Here is a 15743-nt window from a genome sequence, read left to right on the forward strand (position 1 = left end):
AATATCTTTCTTCAAATTTAATGAAATATGAATAAACATTAAATCATAAATTTGTTTAAAAATGTTAACAATAAAAAATTTTATTTGAATGTGATAAAATATATCGGGTATATGAATTTTCTAAATAAAACAAAATGACTTTTAATCATGAAGTTGGAGATATGCGCACTAAAAATTTTAATTATTTTGGAGGTATGTTGAAAAATTAAATTTTTTGTAAAATGGTATTATTTTTTAAAGACAACTATATGACAAATGATTTGAGAGTTCCTTTAGAATATAACACGTGGACTTCAGATAAGAGTGAAAGAAATACTGAATTGATAATTAGTACAATTTATCCTTTTTTAAAAAATATTGAAACTACTAATCAAATTAACAATTTAAATGATCGAGGTTATAATAGTTTTCATCAGTTACTAACTAAAAATAATTGTAGTAATTTTAAAAAAAGTTTATGTAAAATGATACCATTTATTTTATTGTTTACTACTTTATGTACATTTATTGTAATAATTATTACTAAATATTAATTTCAAACTATAAACAATTTTTTTTATATATAAAAGAAGAAGAATTAAAAATAACTATTAACATCTTAATAATTTTATTTTTATTATCAATAAAACAACAACATAATAATAAAAAAAATAAATAAATACTAAAATCTTTTTTTAATAAAAATTTTATATTATTTTGGAATAAATTTTTTAAATGTTTGACGACTTTGATTTTAAATAAAATAAAAATAAAATAAGAGAAAAAGATTTTTTATAATACATTAATTTTTAATTTTAAAGTAAATTATACATTATTAAAGTTTTTATGCCACTACACAATTTCAAATTTTTAAAAATGACGGCAAAAGTACCCAATATAAGCACATTAAGAATGATTGAAAATTAGAAAATTTTTTTCGAAAGTTTATTTATCTTATTGAATTTTAATTATTTTTTATTTTAAACTATAATATTTATTATAAAAATATTTTTTCTATATTAAAATGTTTGCTTTTTCTATTAAATTAAATTAATTTTATTAAAACATGAAGAAATCTTTATGTTTTAATGAATGTATAAAATACAATATAATTTATGAAATTTAAATTATTTAATATCTTTTAAAAAATTCAATTTTTATTTAATATAAAAAAGTTCATAATTAAATTGTTACATATCACTATATCACTTTATTTTTATGAGTATTAATTGTATGGTACATCAGTATTTTGAAACATGTACATTAGACTTTATACCTCCTTCTAAAAATTATTTATAAATTTAAGCATATATAATATTAAATATTTTAACAGTAAAATTGATAGATAATTTTATTTTATTATATAATTTATCGTTTTTGTAAATTAAGAGACATTTTTAATTATATATATTTAAAAATCTATTTTATATAAATTATTCTTTCATTTAAAATTAAGTATTATAAATATATCATTAAAATGATATAAAAAATGGATCCAAGAAAAATTAAAATTGAATCTTCCATCTTTACTGTAATTTCAAATGTAAATACAAAAAATTCTCAAACAAATATTGTCGATAGAAACATTAATTCTAGAACTAGTACTAAAAATTTGTCTTCTTATAATAATAATATAGAAGAAATCATCAAACAATTGAAAGAATTTTACAATAATAAAGATTCTAATGGTTTATTGGTTTACTTGACACAACTTAAAGATGTATTATAATATTTTTTTAAATTTCCAATAATTTTATTTTATTTTTAGATGGATGAGTATATGTTTAAAAATATTTCATCCGAGCAATTGGATTTATTGTTATCAGATCTATATAAATATAAAAATTATTATAATGGTAAGTTTTTTTTTTTGATTTTTCCTAAAAACTTTTTTTTAGATGAAAAATTTACACAAGTAATTACATACTTAAAATCTAAAATAACTAAAGCTATAAATCAAGAACATAGATCAAGCATGCAAAATTCTTTATTTTATAATTCAGGAAATGAGTTCAATCATTCAAGTGCTAAAAAAACACGACACAAACCTGCTGTATCTCTTGGAAAGCATCGTTTTACTGGAGTACAAGGTGATAATGATAATATGAATAAAGTTCATATCAATGTCAAAGAACCTAAAAAATCATATACATTGTCTAAAGAGAAACCAAATGTTATTAGCCAGAATATACTTGAAAAAACAAGGAAACATTTGATGTTTCAAAGTATTAACAATAAGTGTAATGAATTACAAGTGAAGAATAAAAGTGTACTGGAAACAAAAAAGAAAGACGAAATAAGATATAAAATATTTCCAATAGACAAAACATTTATTGAAAAAATTCCTTATTCATTTAAAGCAAAAAATCCATCGGTTTATGATATATTTTTTGAAAACATTTGTATAAAAAAATTTCCTTTTAAATGCATTAATACTACTATAGAATACGAAATATATATCAATAAATTAAAATCTGAACGCTCAAATGAAAAAAAAGTTGGTTTTAATAAGACTTCTACAATTAAATTAAATGATTCAAAATTAATAAAATTAAAATTTGAAAATTTTTCTACAGAAAAAGTTATTTATTCATCTGAAATTTTGACAAAGGATGAAGAAACAGTTAAAAATAATGATTATAAAAGTTTAAACAAAATTGAAACTGTTTCAGATGTTTCTCAAAGTACTGTTAAAACAAAAATAAAAGAAAAAAAATCATCTAAAAAAAAAGATAGTAGTTATTCTAAAAATTATCATTTTCCAAGAAGAACAAAAAGGTCAAGTTCTTTTAATAATTGTGACTATTGTTCAGACTTAGAGTCAAACAGATCAATATATTATTACAGTCGAAGCTCTTCCAGGAAACGGAATCATTCAGGAGATAGGCAAGAAACTGAAACACATAGATTTTCAAAATCTAAAGCATACGATTTAGGAATTATTGATTGTTGGAGATATAGAAATGGATTTTGTCGATATAAATTAAATTGCAAAAATTTACATGGAAATCAACGAACTACTGGATACATAAGATCTTTAACACCTATTCTTGAAACAAGATCAAAATCTATTTGTTGTGATAGATATACAAGAAATGATTATAAATATTCGCATAGATGATAAAAATACTATCACTAATAATATCTTTTTTGACATTTTTATTAGTTATAATTTTTAATATTGTTTTTTAGTATAAATAAATAAAATAAAGTTTTTCAAATTAGCAAAATTGAAACATATAAGATAATTTTAGAAGTACTGGAATAAAGTAGCTAACTAATGAAACTATTTTTTCAGCAATATTTTTTTGCCAAATATTCTTAAAACAAGTTTATAATTTAATTTTTTTTTGCATAAACAAATTTTGTTCTTTATATTTTAATATTTAAATTATAAATTTACACAAATTTCTTTTCTATTTAATTGTAATAAAACAAATATACAAATATTTATAATTAATAATGATGTCAAAAGTGAGATCAAGATCAACGAGTTCTAGTAAAAATCCTAAAATTCCTAATAGAATTATTGCTCAACCTTCAGAAGAATTTTCAGCTATTTCCGATGGTATGTTAAATAAATAAAAATTTATATTCTATTTTATAGGAAAACGTAATACTTTTCAAACAACAATAAATAGAACAGGATATTTAGGAGACATATCTTCAGCTGCAGCAATTACAATAAATAAAACATCAAATGATACTAATATGAAAAGATTTGAAAATGAAATAGAGTATAAATATACAACTAAAAAAAATGAAAATCCAGAGATAATAACTAATTGTAATTCTACTACTTTTGGAAAAAAATCATTTAATAATTATGATAAAAGATATCAAAGTTGTTGTATTGATGATACAACAAATGGAACATTATTATTCAACAATACAGAAGCAGAAAGTATTGATAATGTTGGACAAAAAAAAAGAAATGTTAAAAGTAGCACAATAAAAAGTTTTCTACCAATTGACTCCTCATCTGATGAAGAAGTATTTAAAGTTCCTGAAACCAAGCGTTTAACAACACGTCGAAATTCAAAAACATTTAAAAAAGAAGGTTATAGAGATAATACTAACAAATTAAAAGGCAATACTTCTGAAAATTTGAATGTTACTGAAAAAGGAAATAATACAAAAAATCAAAATATAAATGAAGATTCATTAGCTAAAACATACAATACAACTAATTCTCAACAAACGACATTAGGACTTTATTCAGAATTTAGAAATGAATATGAAAATTTGTTAGATGGTAATAAAATATTAGGTGATGTTTCATTCTCATATAACAACAAAAGTAATAACCAACATTTAGATGAACATAAATCTACAAAAGTTAAGAAAACTGATAAAGTACAACCATCACCAATTCCAAAAGAAAATTGTACAGAAATAATTGATATTAACAGTGATTGTTTTACAAATTTATATTCTGTAGGAAAAAAAAATGTATCTACTAAGTACAATCGTCTAACACTTGCTGAACAATTAGAAATTACATTCAGAAAAAATAAAATACCTATAAATGATCGAAAGAATCAGAATTTTGATGATCAATTTAATCATACATATCGTAAAAGTTTGGAAGAAACAATACCTAATTTAAAAATTAAATGTCTTGCAAATAGTACATTCAGAGATGAATCTTCAGAAAGAACATTTTATGCTGATGAAAAATCAAAAAAACTTCAAACACCATATTTATCAAGAACTTTCGTTAAAAATCTTGGTTATTCATCAGTTCCTTCAGAAACTGAAAGAAATGAAACATTATTCATGCAACAACAATTTCTTCTTGATAATGATTGCTCCACAGAAATGGTTCGTCATTGTGAAAATTCAAAAACACAAACAGCTATTAATACTCCAACAATAATATCTGATTTAGGAATAAAAAAATCAGAATTTACTAGTGAAAATAATATGATAACTACAACAAATACTCAAGATATCTATTCAATAGATGATGATAATGAAACAAAAAGTTTAAAAAATAGTAATACTACTAATGAAACATTTACGGAATCAATAAAACAAGTTAATGAAACTATTGACATGGCTACAAAGACATACAACAATTCTACTGTAGTACTTCAAGAAACACAGCAATTAGAAAAAAAATCATACATTGATCCTTCTATAATTGATGATTTTAGAGATGAAATGATTCAAAGTATTAATGATGTTTGTGATTTCTTATCTCAAAAAGTTAAAAATAATACAGCTATTAATTTGGTTGAAGAAAGATTTATGGAAAATGCCAAATTTCTTTATAAATTTTTCTTTCATAGTTGTAGAGAGGTCAATTAATTATATTAATATCATACTTTTATTAACTTTTTTTTTTAATATCATCTTAATTCATATTTAAAATGTAAATTTTTAATATTTTCATTAACCAATAAATAATAACATATTATATAAAATTTTATTATGTAAAAATTTTTTTAATTATTTAACAAAATTTTGATTAATAATTAATATTTAATCTTTAAAATGATAATATTATATTACTACTGAATAGTATCCCCAATAGAAAATACTAAAAAAAAAAGAAATTTTTTTTTGAAATAAAGTTAAAAAATAACTTACTTGAAAATAATAAAAGTCATAGGAAATATAACTCTGGAATGTTTATCAATAACATTGACATCTTTGACACGTATTTTAGGAATAACAGAAGCCGCTCTTGCACCCATACGACTAAAACCATTTTTTATGTTTTCACTTTTATTTTTAACATTTATTAACCTTCGTCTAAGATTTATGGAACGCGCTCGTTGCTTTTGATTTCTATAAAAATAAGATAATATATTTATTAAAAATATTAAATAATTATTACCCTGTAATTTGTGTCATATATCTGGGGTAATTTGGACTATCATCAATATCTCGAATAGGTGAGTTATCTCCCATCAATGGTGGTATTGGTGACATTGGTCTACTATCTTTTTTATCACTTCCTGTTTGGCTAATAGATTTTGGTATAGAAGGCCTTTTTTTATCTATGGTTGATGATCTTCTATCTTGTAATTGAATTTCTTCTGACATCTCTTTTGATATACCTAAATTATTAATATTTACGCGACCTTCTTTATCATCATTATTTTGTGGAAATAATGTTGGCCATTCACTATTTGTTGTCATATCACAACCTTCTTTTACTTTTCTTCCCCAATAACTATAATTTACCATAGCATACTCGAGAAGAGCTGCAAATACAAAAACAAAACATGTAACTAAATATACATCAATTGATTTTATATAACTTATTCTAGGTAAACTTTGCCTAACACCTAAAAAAAAAAAATACAACAATTTAATTTTAAAAAAAATATCAATTTTTTTTATTTACCTGTACTTATTGTTGTCATATTTAAAACTAAAAAAAAATTAATAAAAAAATTAGTTAATTAAAAATGAAAAAAAAAAAATATATATTTTTAATGTACCTGTAGTGATACCCAAAGCAACTCTTGCTGAGGTAGCTTCATGATTAATCCAAAAACTAACCCATGATAACATAACAATAAGAATACATGGAAGATAAGTTTGAAAGATAAAGTAGCCTATTGATCTTTTGAGAAAGAAAACAAGTGATAATCTTTGATAAGATCCTGTTGCAGTTGTCACCTGTCTATTTTTAGTTGTTATATTTAAAATAACAAATTGGGGTACCTCTACATCTGATACACTATAAACAGGATTTTTATCTCTCCATTTCATAACAACTTCTGAGGTAGTATAACCATAACTTTCTATTTCAACACTACAATATTGATAATCTAATGGATATCTTTTAAGATCCATATTACAAGATAATGTACTTGTAAATCTCATTCCATATGTAACATTACCAAATCTAGATACTCTTAACATTTTATTATTTTCTGTTACTGTATGAAGAAAACTATGTTTATCATTTGCTAAAAATAAATCTGGACACCAGATACGACTTGAAAATTCTCCTGATAAACTAATCTCCTCAATATTTAATTCTTCAGACCAGGAAAGACGATCATCTTGCCAATATTGATGAAGATCTCTATAAATAATATTAAAAAAATATAAAAGTTATTAATTAAACAATTTTAATTATAATTTCCTACATAGTTATTGTATAATCCTAAAAAAAAAAATTTTTATAATAAATAGATAAAAAAAAATATATAGATAATAACATACCATATTAACTTCACTAATACTATCAAAAGATGCTAACATAATATCAAGATGTAACTCAATAGCTGGACCACCAAAATTAGGTCTTAATCTAATATCATAATCAGACAATAAATCCTCCAACAACAAAGATGCATTATCATATCGTTGCTTGGTTGTTTTAACAATACCAGATTTTAATGATGACCCATCAATTTGAGTCTCCTCAAAACCCTCTGAATATAAATCACCTCCATTAGAACTTTCCAAATACTCATTTTCTCCTCCACCACCCTTTACATAAGATAAAAGAAAAAATATAAAAATAAAATTAATCAATTTGGTTTCAATTAAAAATAGATATTTTCTATTTTTTTTATATAAATATTTTATTATATCAAGCATCTTCTGTAAGTTTGAGATTTATAAAAATATTAAACATTGTTTTATTTTTTTTTTCGTCTTAATATCTTATTAGATTTATCTTTACTTTTTTTTTTGTCTGTAAATAAAAATATAAATAAATAAAAAATTAAATTTTATATAAGAATTTTTTTTTAAACTATAAAAAAAATATCTCTCTCTTAAAGGTATATTTAATTATGAATTCATTTGTAAAAAAAAAATAAATAAATAAAAGAGATAGTCAATTAATTGATAAAAAAAAGTATTATAATAAAATATAAAAATTAAATTTTATTTTTAAATATAATATAAAAAAAATAATGTTAAATATTTTATTGTTTTATCATATTCTGATAAAGACTTATTTTTATATGTAAAATCTCTTATATTCAATGAGTTAAAAAGAAATATATATAGATATATGTTTATAAAGAAAGATAAAATAATAAATATGTAGTATAGTTTAAGAGCAAAAAAAATATTTGGTGTTGATAAGATAACATATAGGAGAATAAATTAACAAATCTTTTAAAGAAAAATTTTAGAAGTTAGAAAAGAGAAAAACTTTTTGTTGTTTCACATAGGCACTCTAGAGACAGGGAAAAAGTGATGATTTTTTCAAGACTTTTTCATGATATATCTGTGAAGTGATATATATTTTATCACTTAGATGGGTAATAAGAAAAAAAAATGTATATTTATATCAATAGATAATGATACATTTAAATTTCCTGTACTTTAATATTTTTTGTTTTTTTTTCTTTAATTTTTTAAAATAGTGTACTTTAATAAAAATGATTTACTTTTAAATTTATTCTTTTTTTTTCTTATCTCCTTTAAATTGTTATCTTACAGTAAATTTAACAAAAAAAAAATAGTTTTTGATAACTTTTTTTTTTTTTTTTAAAAATTAACAATATCTTAAAATAAAATTTTTTTTAATAATTATCAATATATAAGAAGTAAAAAAAAAAAAGAAAATGTTTTAGTTAATTTTATAAAATAACTAATAAATATAAAATTAGTATTTATTTAAGAAAATATATTGATATGCCAGAAGAAATTTGCCTTTTTATTTAATCAAATTGAGTACTTTAAGAATGTTGATTAATTTGAAGATATATACTAATCTTAAAGTATCTATATTTGTTGATAACATTTATTTTAATTACATTTTTATTGTACAAAAAATAATTTAGTTATCTAACGTATATAAGTAATCATGTATACTTATAGTACAATTACTTAATCAAACCAAATTATGAATGAGATGAGAACTTAATAAATATAAAATTAAAAATATAAATATATATATATATTTAAATATATTTATAAATTTTTAAAAGTTTTATAAAATATTTATTTATCATGATCATTTTTTAAAATATAAAATAAAATTATAATGTAAATAATTAGAGTATATTTTAAAGTAAAATAATTAGATATTAAAAAAAAAAATTTTTCATTTAATTCTAAGGTATTTTTAAAAAAAGACATAATAATAATAATATTTTTTTAAATTACATATTTAGATTTTTGAAAAAATATATATATTTATAAATCTATTTGTTACAAATAAAATATTTTAAAAAAAAAATATTTATATATAAAATATACCTTAAAATGTTTCATAAAAATATTTTAACTGTAAAAAGTATTTTTACAATAAAAATTGCCTCAATATTTTATAAAAAGAATAAATAAATATTTATATTAATCATCTAAAATTTATATAAATTAGGTTTAAGTAAATTGAAAGGAGAAAAAGATAAGGGTTGTGTATTTTGTAGAGGAAATGGAAATTAGGTTTAAAGAGAAAAGATTTTAATAGAGGTTAGTTTTTAATGATATGGTGGATCTTGGACTTTTATAAAAGAATTGGACATTTCAATTTATTTTGTCAAGTCTTTTGTTTTTCATCTTATCTTCATAGTATCCTTAAAATATATACATATTAATTCAGACTTTACCCTTATTTTCTTAACCCTTAAAAAAAAGGAGGAGAAGTAGAAGAAGAAGAAGAAGAAGAAGAAGAAGAAAAAAGAAGAAGGAGGTACAACACCGGAAAAATGTTTGTAATAGTTAAATGTAGTATGAAATACATAAAATATGATACTCAATAATATTTAAAAATTTTTAAAAGATACTTTAATATTAATTTTTATTCAACATCTAATCTTTAAATTTTTTTTTTCTTATCAATAAAATTATGAAGATTATTCAATCAATTATAATTATTATATATTTTTTTAATTTAACAAAATCTATTAGAAAAAATAAAAATAAAAATGTACTTGGTTTATGGAAAAGTATTGATAATCCTGGTCTTCATAATCAAAATGTTAATGTTTCAAATGTTTATTTAATTAGAAATGTTACTAGAATTCTTAATACAATTCTTTTGAAACAAGATAAAAATTTTAGACCAACAAATGGAGGTGATTTTTTATAATAATAAATATTTATATTAAAAAAATTAATAATTACTTTTTTTTAGAAAAAAATAAACCATTAACTGTTGAGGTTGATGTTCTTGTTATTGGTATTGGACCAATTTCAGAACATGATTTATTATTTTCTTGTGATTGTTATTTTCGCCAACGTTGGTTAGATGATCGTTTAGCATTTACCCCAATAACAGGTCAAAATGAAATGTCTTTAGCCTCAAAGGTAAAAAATTCTTCATTTTTTTTTTCTATTAAAAAAAAAATAATATTAAATATATATTTTTTAGTTTCTTGAAGAAATATGGCAACCTGATACATATATAAAAAATGGTCAAAAAAGTTACCTTCATACATTAACAGTACCTAATGTATTATTAAGAGTAAGATCAGATGGACAAGTAACAGTATCACAAAGGCAAGTATTTTATTAAAATTTTTATTAATTTTATGTGATTGATACTGTAATATTATACATGAAAAAGTAATAAACAAAAGTTTTTACTGCATTTTAGATTAACAATAAGAAGTAAATGTAGGATGTTTTTCTCAAAGGTAATTAAAAATTTTTATTATCATAAATAATATACTTTTAATATTTAATTTATAGTTTCCTCACGATTCACAGTTATGTCATATTGAGATAGGTTCATTAGGATATTTTGATAATGAAGTAACATATAAATGGAAAAAAGTTGAACTTGATAAATCAATGAGTAATATGTTATCACAATATAAATTAACAGGACATTATATTGAAACAACAAATCTTACCGATCCAAGATTTGAAAATAAAGCATATACAGTTTTAAAAGTATATTTTGGTTTTAAAAGACAACAAGGTTTTTATATACTTCAAATATATACTCCATCATCTTTGATTGTTATTATGTCATGGGTTAGTTTTTGGATTAATAAGGAAGCTTCACCAGCAAGAGTGGCTCTTGGTGTGATGGCAGTTCTTTCTATTTCAACTATTGGTTTTACAAGTAGAAATGATTTACCTAAAGTGTCTTATCCAACAGCATTAGATATTTACATGATGTAAGTTTATATTATATTTTTTTTTATCTATTATTTACCTCTTTTCTTTATAATTATTATATTTTTTTTTAGAACATGTTTTGGGTTTGTTTTTGCAGCTTTAGTTGAATATGCCGTTATTAATTATGCGCAAATAGCATATATTAAAAAAAAATTAGAAGAATTAAAAGGATTAGAGAATCAAAAAATGGTATATATTTTAATATATAAAATAATTATATACACTCGAAATCTAATTAAATTTTATTTATTTTTTTTTTTTTCAGATACGACAAATGTTTGCATCAAGTATCATGACAGCTGAACGTGCTTCATTTGATATTATACAGGATGAAATACCTATAAATGCAGAAGATAGACAAATATCATGGTGGAAGAAACTTTTTTGTCGAGGAAAAGAGGAACAGAAAACTTCTGGTAAGTATTGAATAATAAATAACAATTTTTTTATTTCCCTTTTAAAAACAATAACTTTTACTATTCTTTTTTTTAACTTAAGTCATTTGAAAATAATATAAAAATATATATATACATATATATTGTGATAAAAAAAAAATGGTTAGAAGTAATCTTAATATAAGTTTTAAATTTTTTAAATAAAAATAATATATTTTTGAATATACTTAAAATTTATTTCCTAAGGAGAAGTAGAGATGAAGAAAAAAATTATGGAAAATTTAATAATAAATCGTTTTCTACTTTCTACTTGATAAAAACATAAATTGTTTGAGGAATTTTTTTTTTTTATTATTTATTTTGTTATTAAATTTAAGTTTTTATTTTTATTTTTTTAGTATTTGATTTTTTTCTATTAAGTTTTTCTTATCAACTTTTTTTTTTTTTTAGTTTTTTATAGAATGGCAGTTAAAGCAACGAAGGCTAAAGAAAAATTAAAAAATCATGATCCAGCAGAAGTTGTAAACAAAATTGATTATATCTCAAAAATTATATTCCCTCTTGCTTATGTAGCATTTAATATTTTATATTGGTGTTCATTTCTTTTTTGGATAAAAGATGAAGTTGAATTAATTGTAAATTAATATTGAAAAATATCTAAACAAAAAAGGATTATCTCTTATGAAAATAATAAGGATTATGTTAAAAAAAAAATAAATATTATAAATAACTTTTATTATAAAAATTATGGATTTATTCATAAATAATATATATTATCAAATTTCCTATTTTAATTTCCCCACATTATATATTTTTAAAAGGTCGAATTGTTTTGAGAATAAAATGAAATTAATTTACTATTATGTTAATATAAAGTCATATTAAAATAAAATATTATTTTATTAATAAAATCAAGAATAGTTATTTTAATATTAAAAATAATTGTTAAGTATATTTTTCATTTAATATTCTCGACTTTATTTAATAATATATAAATGAATGTTGTAATTGCTTTTATTAAGAAGAATAATCTTTTGAATACTTATTATAATGAAAAAAAAAAAATAAATTTTTATTATATTTTTCACTTGAAAATATATTATTAGTTAAAGGGGTGCTAATATATGTATAATACAAATCTCCTTCATATAAAATTATTATACAATGTTATTTATGGTTGTAGATATAATATATAAGTAGTTTCTATATATTATATCCATTTTTACTCATTTTAAAAAAAAAGAGCCATAAACATAAATATTATTTATAAGAGAGTAAATATAGAATAATACTTTTATTATATTAATTCAACTAATCTTAAATATCCCATATAAACAAGTTGTACCATGTGTCAAATTTGGGAAGAACAAGACATGAGTAAAAAAATTCAATCTTATTCTTTATAACCTAATTGTTTATTTTATCACTGATTACTTGTTTCTATTTTTATCTTTATCCTCTCTACTATAACTAAAATTTTCTTTTTCTCTTAAAAAGTATATTAAAATATATGACATTTATCAATTATTTAATACTTTAATATAAATTTATTTCTAAATTATTAAATTTATTTTATTTTATTTTTGTAATATATCTTTTTAGTTATGTTAAAAATAATTATGTTATTTTTAATTCGTTTTAACGTAAAATTGTTTAAAATAGTATTAATTTTCATTAATTATGTATAAGAAAACTTTTCTCAGTATTATCATATTTTTTATAACAAAAAATAAAAATTTATGCAATTAATTTATTATTTACTTCTTTTCCCTTCTTTTTTTTTAATAGCATTATTTCAAAATGAAATTTTCTTTTAACAATTTTTTTTAATTATAACCATTTTTCATATTTTTATCATTATTAATATGTTACCTATTTTTTTTTTAATATGAAAGTCATTTCCATACTTCAATCATTTAAAATAATAATGTGGAAAAAGGAGATAAATAAAAAAATTATTTTTTTTAGGCTGTGTTTTTTTTTTTATAAAAATGATAAAACTGTATTTTTGTCAAGATTTAAAATGTTTATTTAGTTGGTTTTAAAAGAAAAAAAAAATTATCTTTCTCCATACCTAATTTAAAGTTTTTGTATGTTACTTCATTATATAAAAAGAATTTTGACTTATTTATCATCTTCTTATTCTTACTATATTTGTCTTCAAATTATTTTTTAATATATTATATACTGAAAAATAAGCTTTAAGAACATGGAAATGTCTCTTTATAGAAAGGGTTTTAAAATGTTCTTTAATGATAATAAAGAAAAATGATTTAAAGCGAGCAATAAATTTCAGCTATTCACATAGTTTTATCTAATTATTTAGAAAATAGGGAGACCTTCATTGAATCATTTTAAAGAACAAAAAAATTTTTTCTCCAGTGACAATTTGATTAGTTATATTCACAAAAGGGATGTTTTCTTTATAGGGGATTATAAAGATTCTAAAATACATTGCTACTTAAAATTGATGAAATTAACAATTTTTTAAACTACACGTTTAGTTATCATACATATGTATGTATTTTTTTTTATTATACAAAAAAAAAAATTTCTATACATTTATTTATATATTTATCAACATTTTTTTAATTTATAATTAAATGTTTTTTTACTAAATTTTGATTTATTTTAGTTAAGATTTAGTTTAATTCATTGAAAATCTTTTAATTATTTTTTTTTTTATAATATCTATTTAGATTTTTATCAATTCTAATTTTATGTATTTTAAAAACTAATTGAAGAAAATTATATTCGTAATATTGAAATGATATTAAAAATATATGCACATATTATATAATAACATCTCATTTTTAAAATTATTTAATTTATAGATAGATAAATTTTAATTGGAAAGAAAAAAAAAATTTATTGAAATATGAGTAGTTCAACTGTTTGTAGAACGACAAGACAACCTAAAGGAACTTCAGATATTTATGAAAATTCTAATTTGCCTAAAAGCAATTCTCATTCACCATGGATTCAGTTTCCATCTAATATTGTTAATTTAGCAGCAGCATTAAAAAGGACTGTTATCTCATCTTCAACATCCTCAGCATCTTCATCATCTTCCTCAATACAAAACAATTTATTATCAACTAATAATAATAACAATGTACAAACATCTAAAGGCTCAAGATTTAAAAAATCTAATATTTTAAAAATAAAATCTGCTAACCCTTTAAGATATCCTTCATCAACAAATGATAACAATATATTAAAAAAAATTACTTCTGATTCTAGAAAACGTTCACAATCATTAACAAATAATGGTGTAAATAAACCTAAACTTGAAATACCAACATCAATAAAAGAATCATCAACAAATGAAAGAAAAGATTCATCATGTAATAATTGTGGAACAGTAATGCAACAAACGGCAGGGCACTTAAAAGCATCCTCAAAAGAAGGTTCTTCAACTACAACACCAACAACTCCAACACCAACAACAATATCAACGACAACAAATGGTGGTAGAAGAAATTCTACACAAGGACAAATTCTTAATCCATTAGCTAGGAGTAGAATAAAACATTGCCTCAGGAATGCTCCGTAAGTTTATAAAAACTTGTCCAAACCAATAACATTTCATCTTTCGTTTTATATTAAATATTTTAACTTTTAATTTTTATAAAAGTTATCACTACTTAAACTTAAAAAATTATAAATAATTTATGTTATTAATAATAAAGCACTTATCTTTTTTCTTTAACTTTTAGTCCCAAATTTGGACATTTAATAATGAGAAGAATGTGTCAACAAAGACCAGAAATTAGAAATTTTATACAAAATTTAAGTGAAGACCGTGTTAATGAATTGTCTAATTCAGTAGCTGAATTTTTATTTTCAACAGTTGAAAATATTGATGATTTACCAAAAATACAAAAATTATCAACAGAATTTGGTGAATCATATGTACAATATGTTTATTCAGGTTTTAGGCCTGAATTTTTTTCACAAATTGCTGATACATATATAGCTGAATCATTAAAATTAGATGGTGGTGGTATGCATAAAAGATGTGAAGCATTACTTGCATGGAGTCAATTTATGCAATTAATTTTTACTAATGTTCGTGATGGTTATTATGGAAAATTAAGAGCTCAAAGAAGATCTTCTCTACCAGCTAATAAATTATACACAACTAAAGTTGGTTGAAAAAAAAAAAAAACTTTTTTTTTTTATAAAATTTTATCTTTATATTGAAATTTTTATTTTTAATATCTTAAAATGAGAATATGAAATAATATATATATATATATACATATTATCTTTTTTGTTTGTATATATAGTATACTATATTAATGATTA

At 20.6% G+C, this 15743-nt stretch overlaps 5 protein-coding genes across 5 annotated transcripts; 4 read left to right on the forward strand and 1 right to left on the reverse strand.

The window, feature by feature from the left end:
* Window positions 1-134: 134 nt before the first annotated feature.
* Window positions 135-3100, forward strand: SRAE_1000337800 (Zinc finger, CCCH-type domain-containing protein; the record flags this gene model as incomplete). Its single annotated transcript, XM_024650560.1, has 4 exons — window positions 135-192; window positions 241-509; window positions 1748-1835; window positions 1878-3100. 4 exons carry the CDS (start codon window positions 135-137, stop codon window positions 3098-3100), a joined length of 1638 nt encoding a protein of 545 aa, XP_024504326.1.
* A 341-nt stretch (window positions 3101-3441) lies between these two features.
* SRAE_1000337900 (Hypothetical protein) lies at window positions 3442-5292 on the forward strand (the record flags this gene model as incomplete). Its single annotated transcript, XM_024650561.1, has 2 exons — window positions 3442-3547; window positions 3587-5292. 2 exons carry the CDS (start codon window positions 3442-3444, stop codon window positions 5290-5292), a joined length of 1812 nt encoding a protein of 603 aa, XP_024504327.1.
* A 195-nt stretch (window positions 5293-5487) lies between these two features.
* On the reverse strand, window positions 5488-9180 carry SRAE_1000338000 (Gamma-aminobutyric acid receptor subunit beta-like; the record flags this gene model as incomplete). The annotated part of the gene is made up of 8 exons (XM_024650563.1): window positions 5488-5524; window positions 5575-5775; window positions 5825-6278; window positions 6338-6364; window positions 6435-7027; window positions 7092-7108; window positions 7168-7437; window positions 9166-9180. 8 exons carry the CDS (start codon window positions 9178-9180, stop codon window positions 5488-5490), a joined length of 1614 nt encoding a protein of 537 aa, XP_024504328.1.
* A 577-nt stretch (window positions 9181-9757) lies between these two features.
* SRAE_1000338100 (Gamma-aminobutyric acid A receptor/Glycine receptor alpha family and Neurotransmitter-gated ion-channel transmembrane domain and Neurotransmitter-gated ion-channel family and Neurotransmitter-gated ion-channel ligand-binding domain-containing protein) lies at window positions 9758-12076 on the forward strand (the record flags this gene model as incomplete). The annotated part of the gene is made up of 8 exons (XM_024650564.1): window positions 9758-9986; window positions 10046-10218; window positions 10283-10410; window positions 10508-10547; window positions 10603-11036; window positions 11109-11226; window positions 11303-11453; window positions 11883-12076. The coding sequence occupies 8 exons, from the start codon at window positions 9758-9760 to the stop codon at window positions 12074-12076; spliced, it is 1467 nt and encodes a 488-aa protein (XP_024504329.1).
* Window positions 12077-14310: 2234 nt separating this feature from the next.
* Window positions 14311-15590, forward strand: SRAE_1000338200 (Globin-like domain and Globin, structural domain-containing protein; the record flags this gene model as incomplete). The annotated part of the gene is made up of 2 exons (XM_024650565.1): window positions 14311-14984; window positions 15152-15590. The coding sequence occupies 2 exons, from the start codon at window positions 14311-14313 to the stop codon at window positions 15588-15590; spliced, it is 1113 nt and encodes a 370-aa protein (XP_024504330.1).
* Between the last annotated feature and the right edge of the window lie 153 nt (window positions 15591-15743).

Source organism: Strongyloides ratti (genome assembly GCF_001040885.1).
Source record: "Strongyloides ratti genome assembly S_ratti_ED321, chromosome : 1".
NCBI lineage: Eukaryota > Metazoa > Nematoda > Chromadorea > Rhabditida > Strongyloididae > Strongyloides > Strongyloides ratti.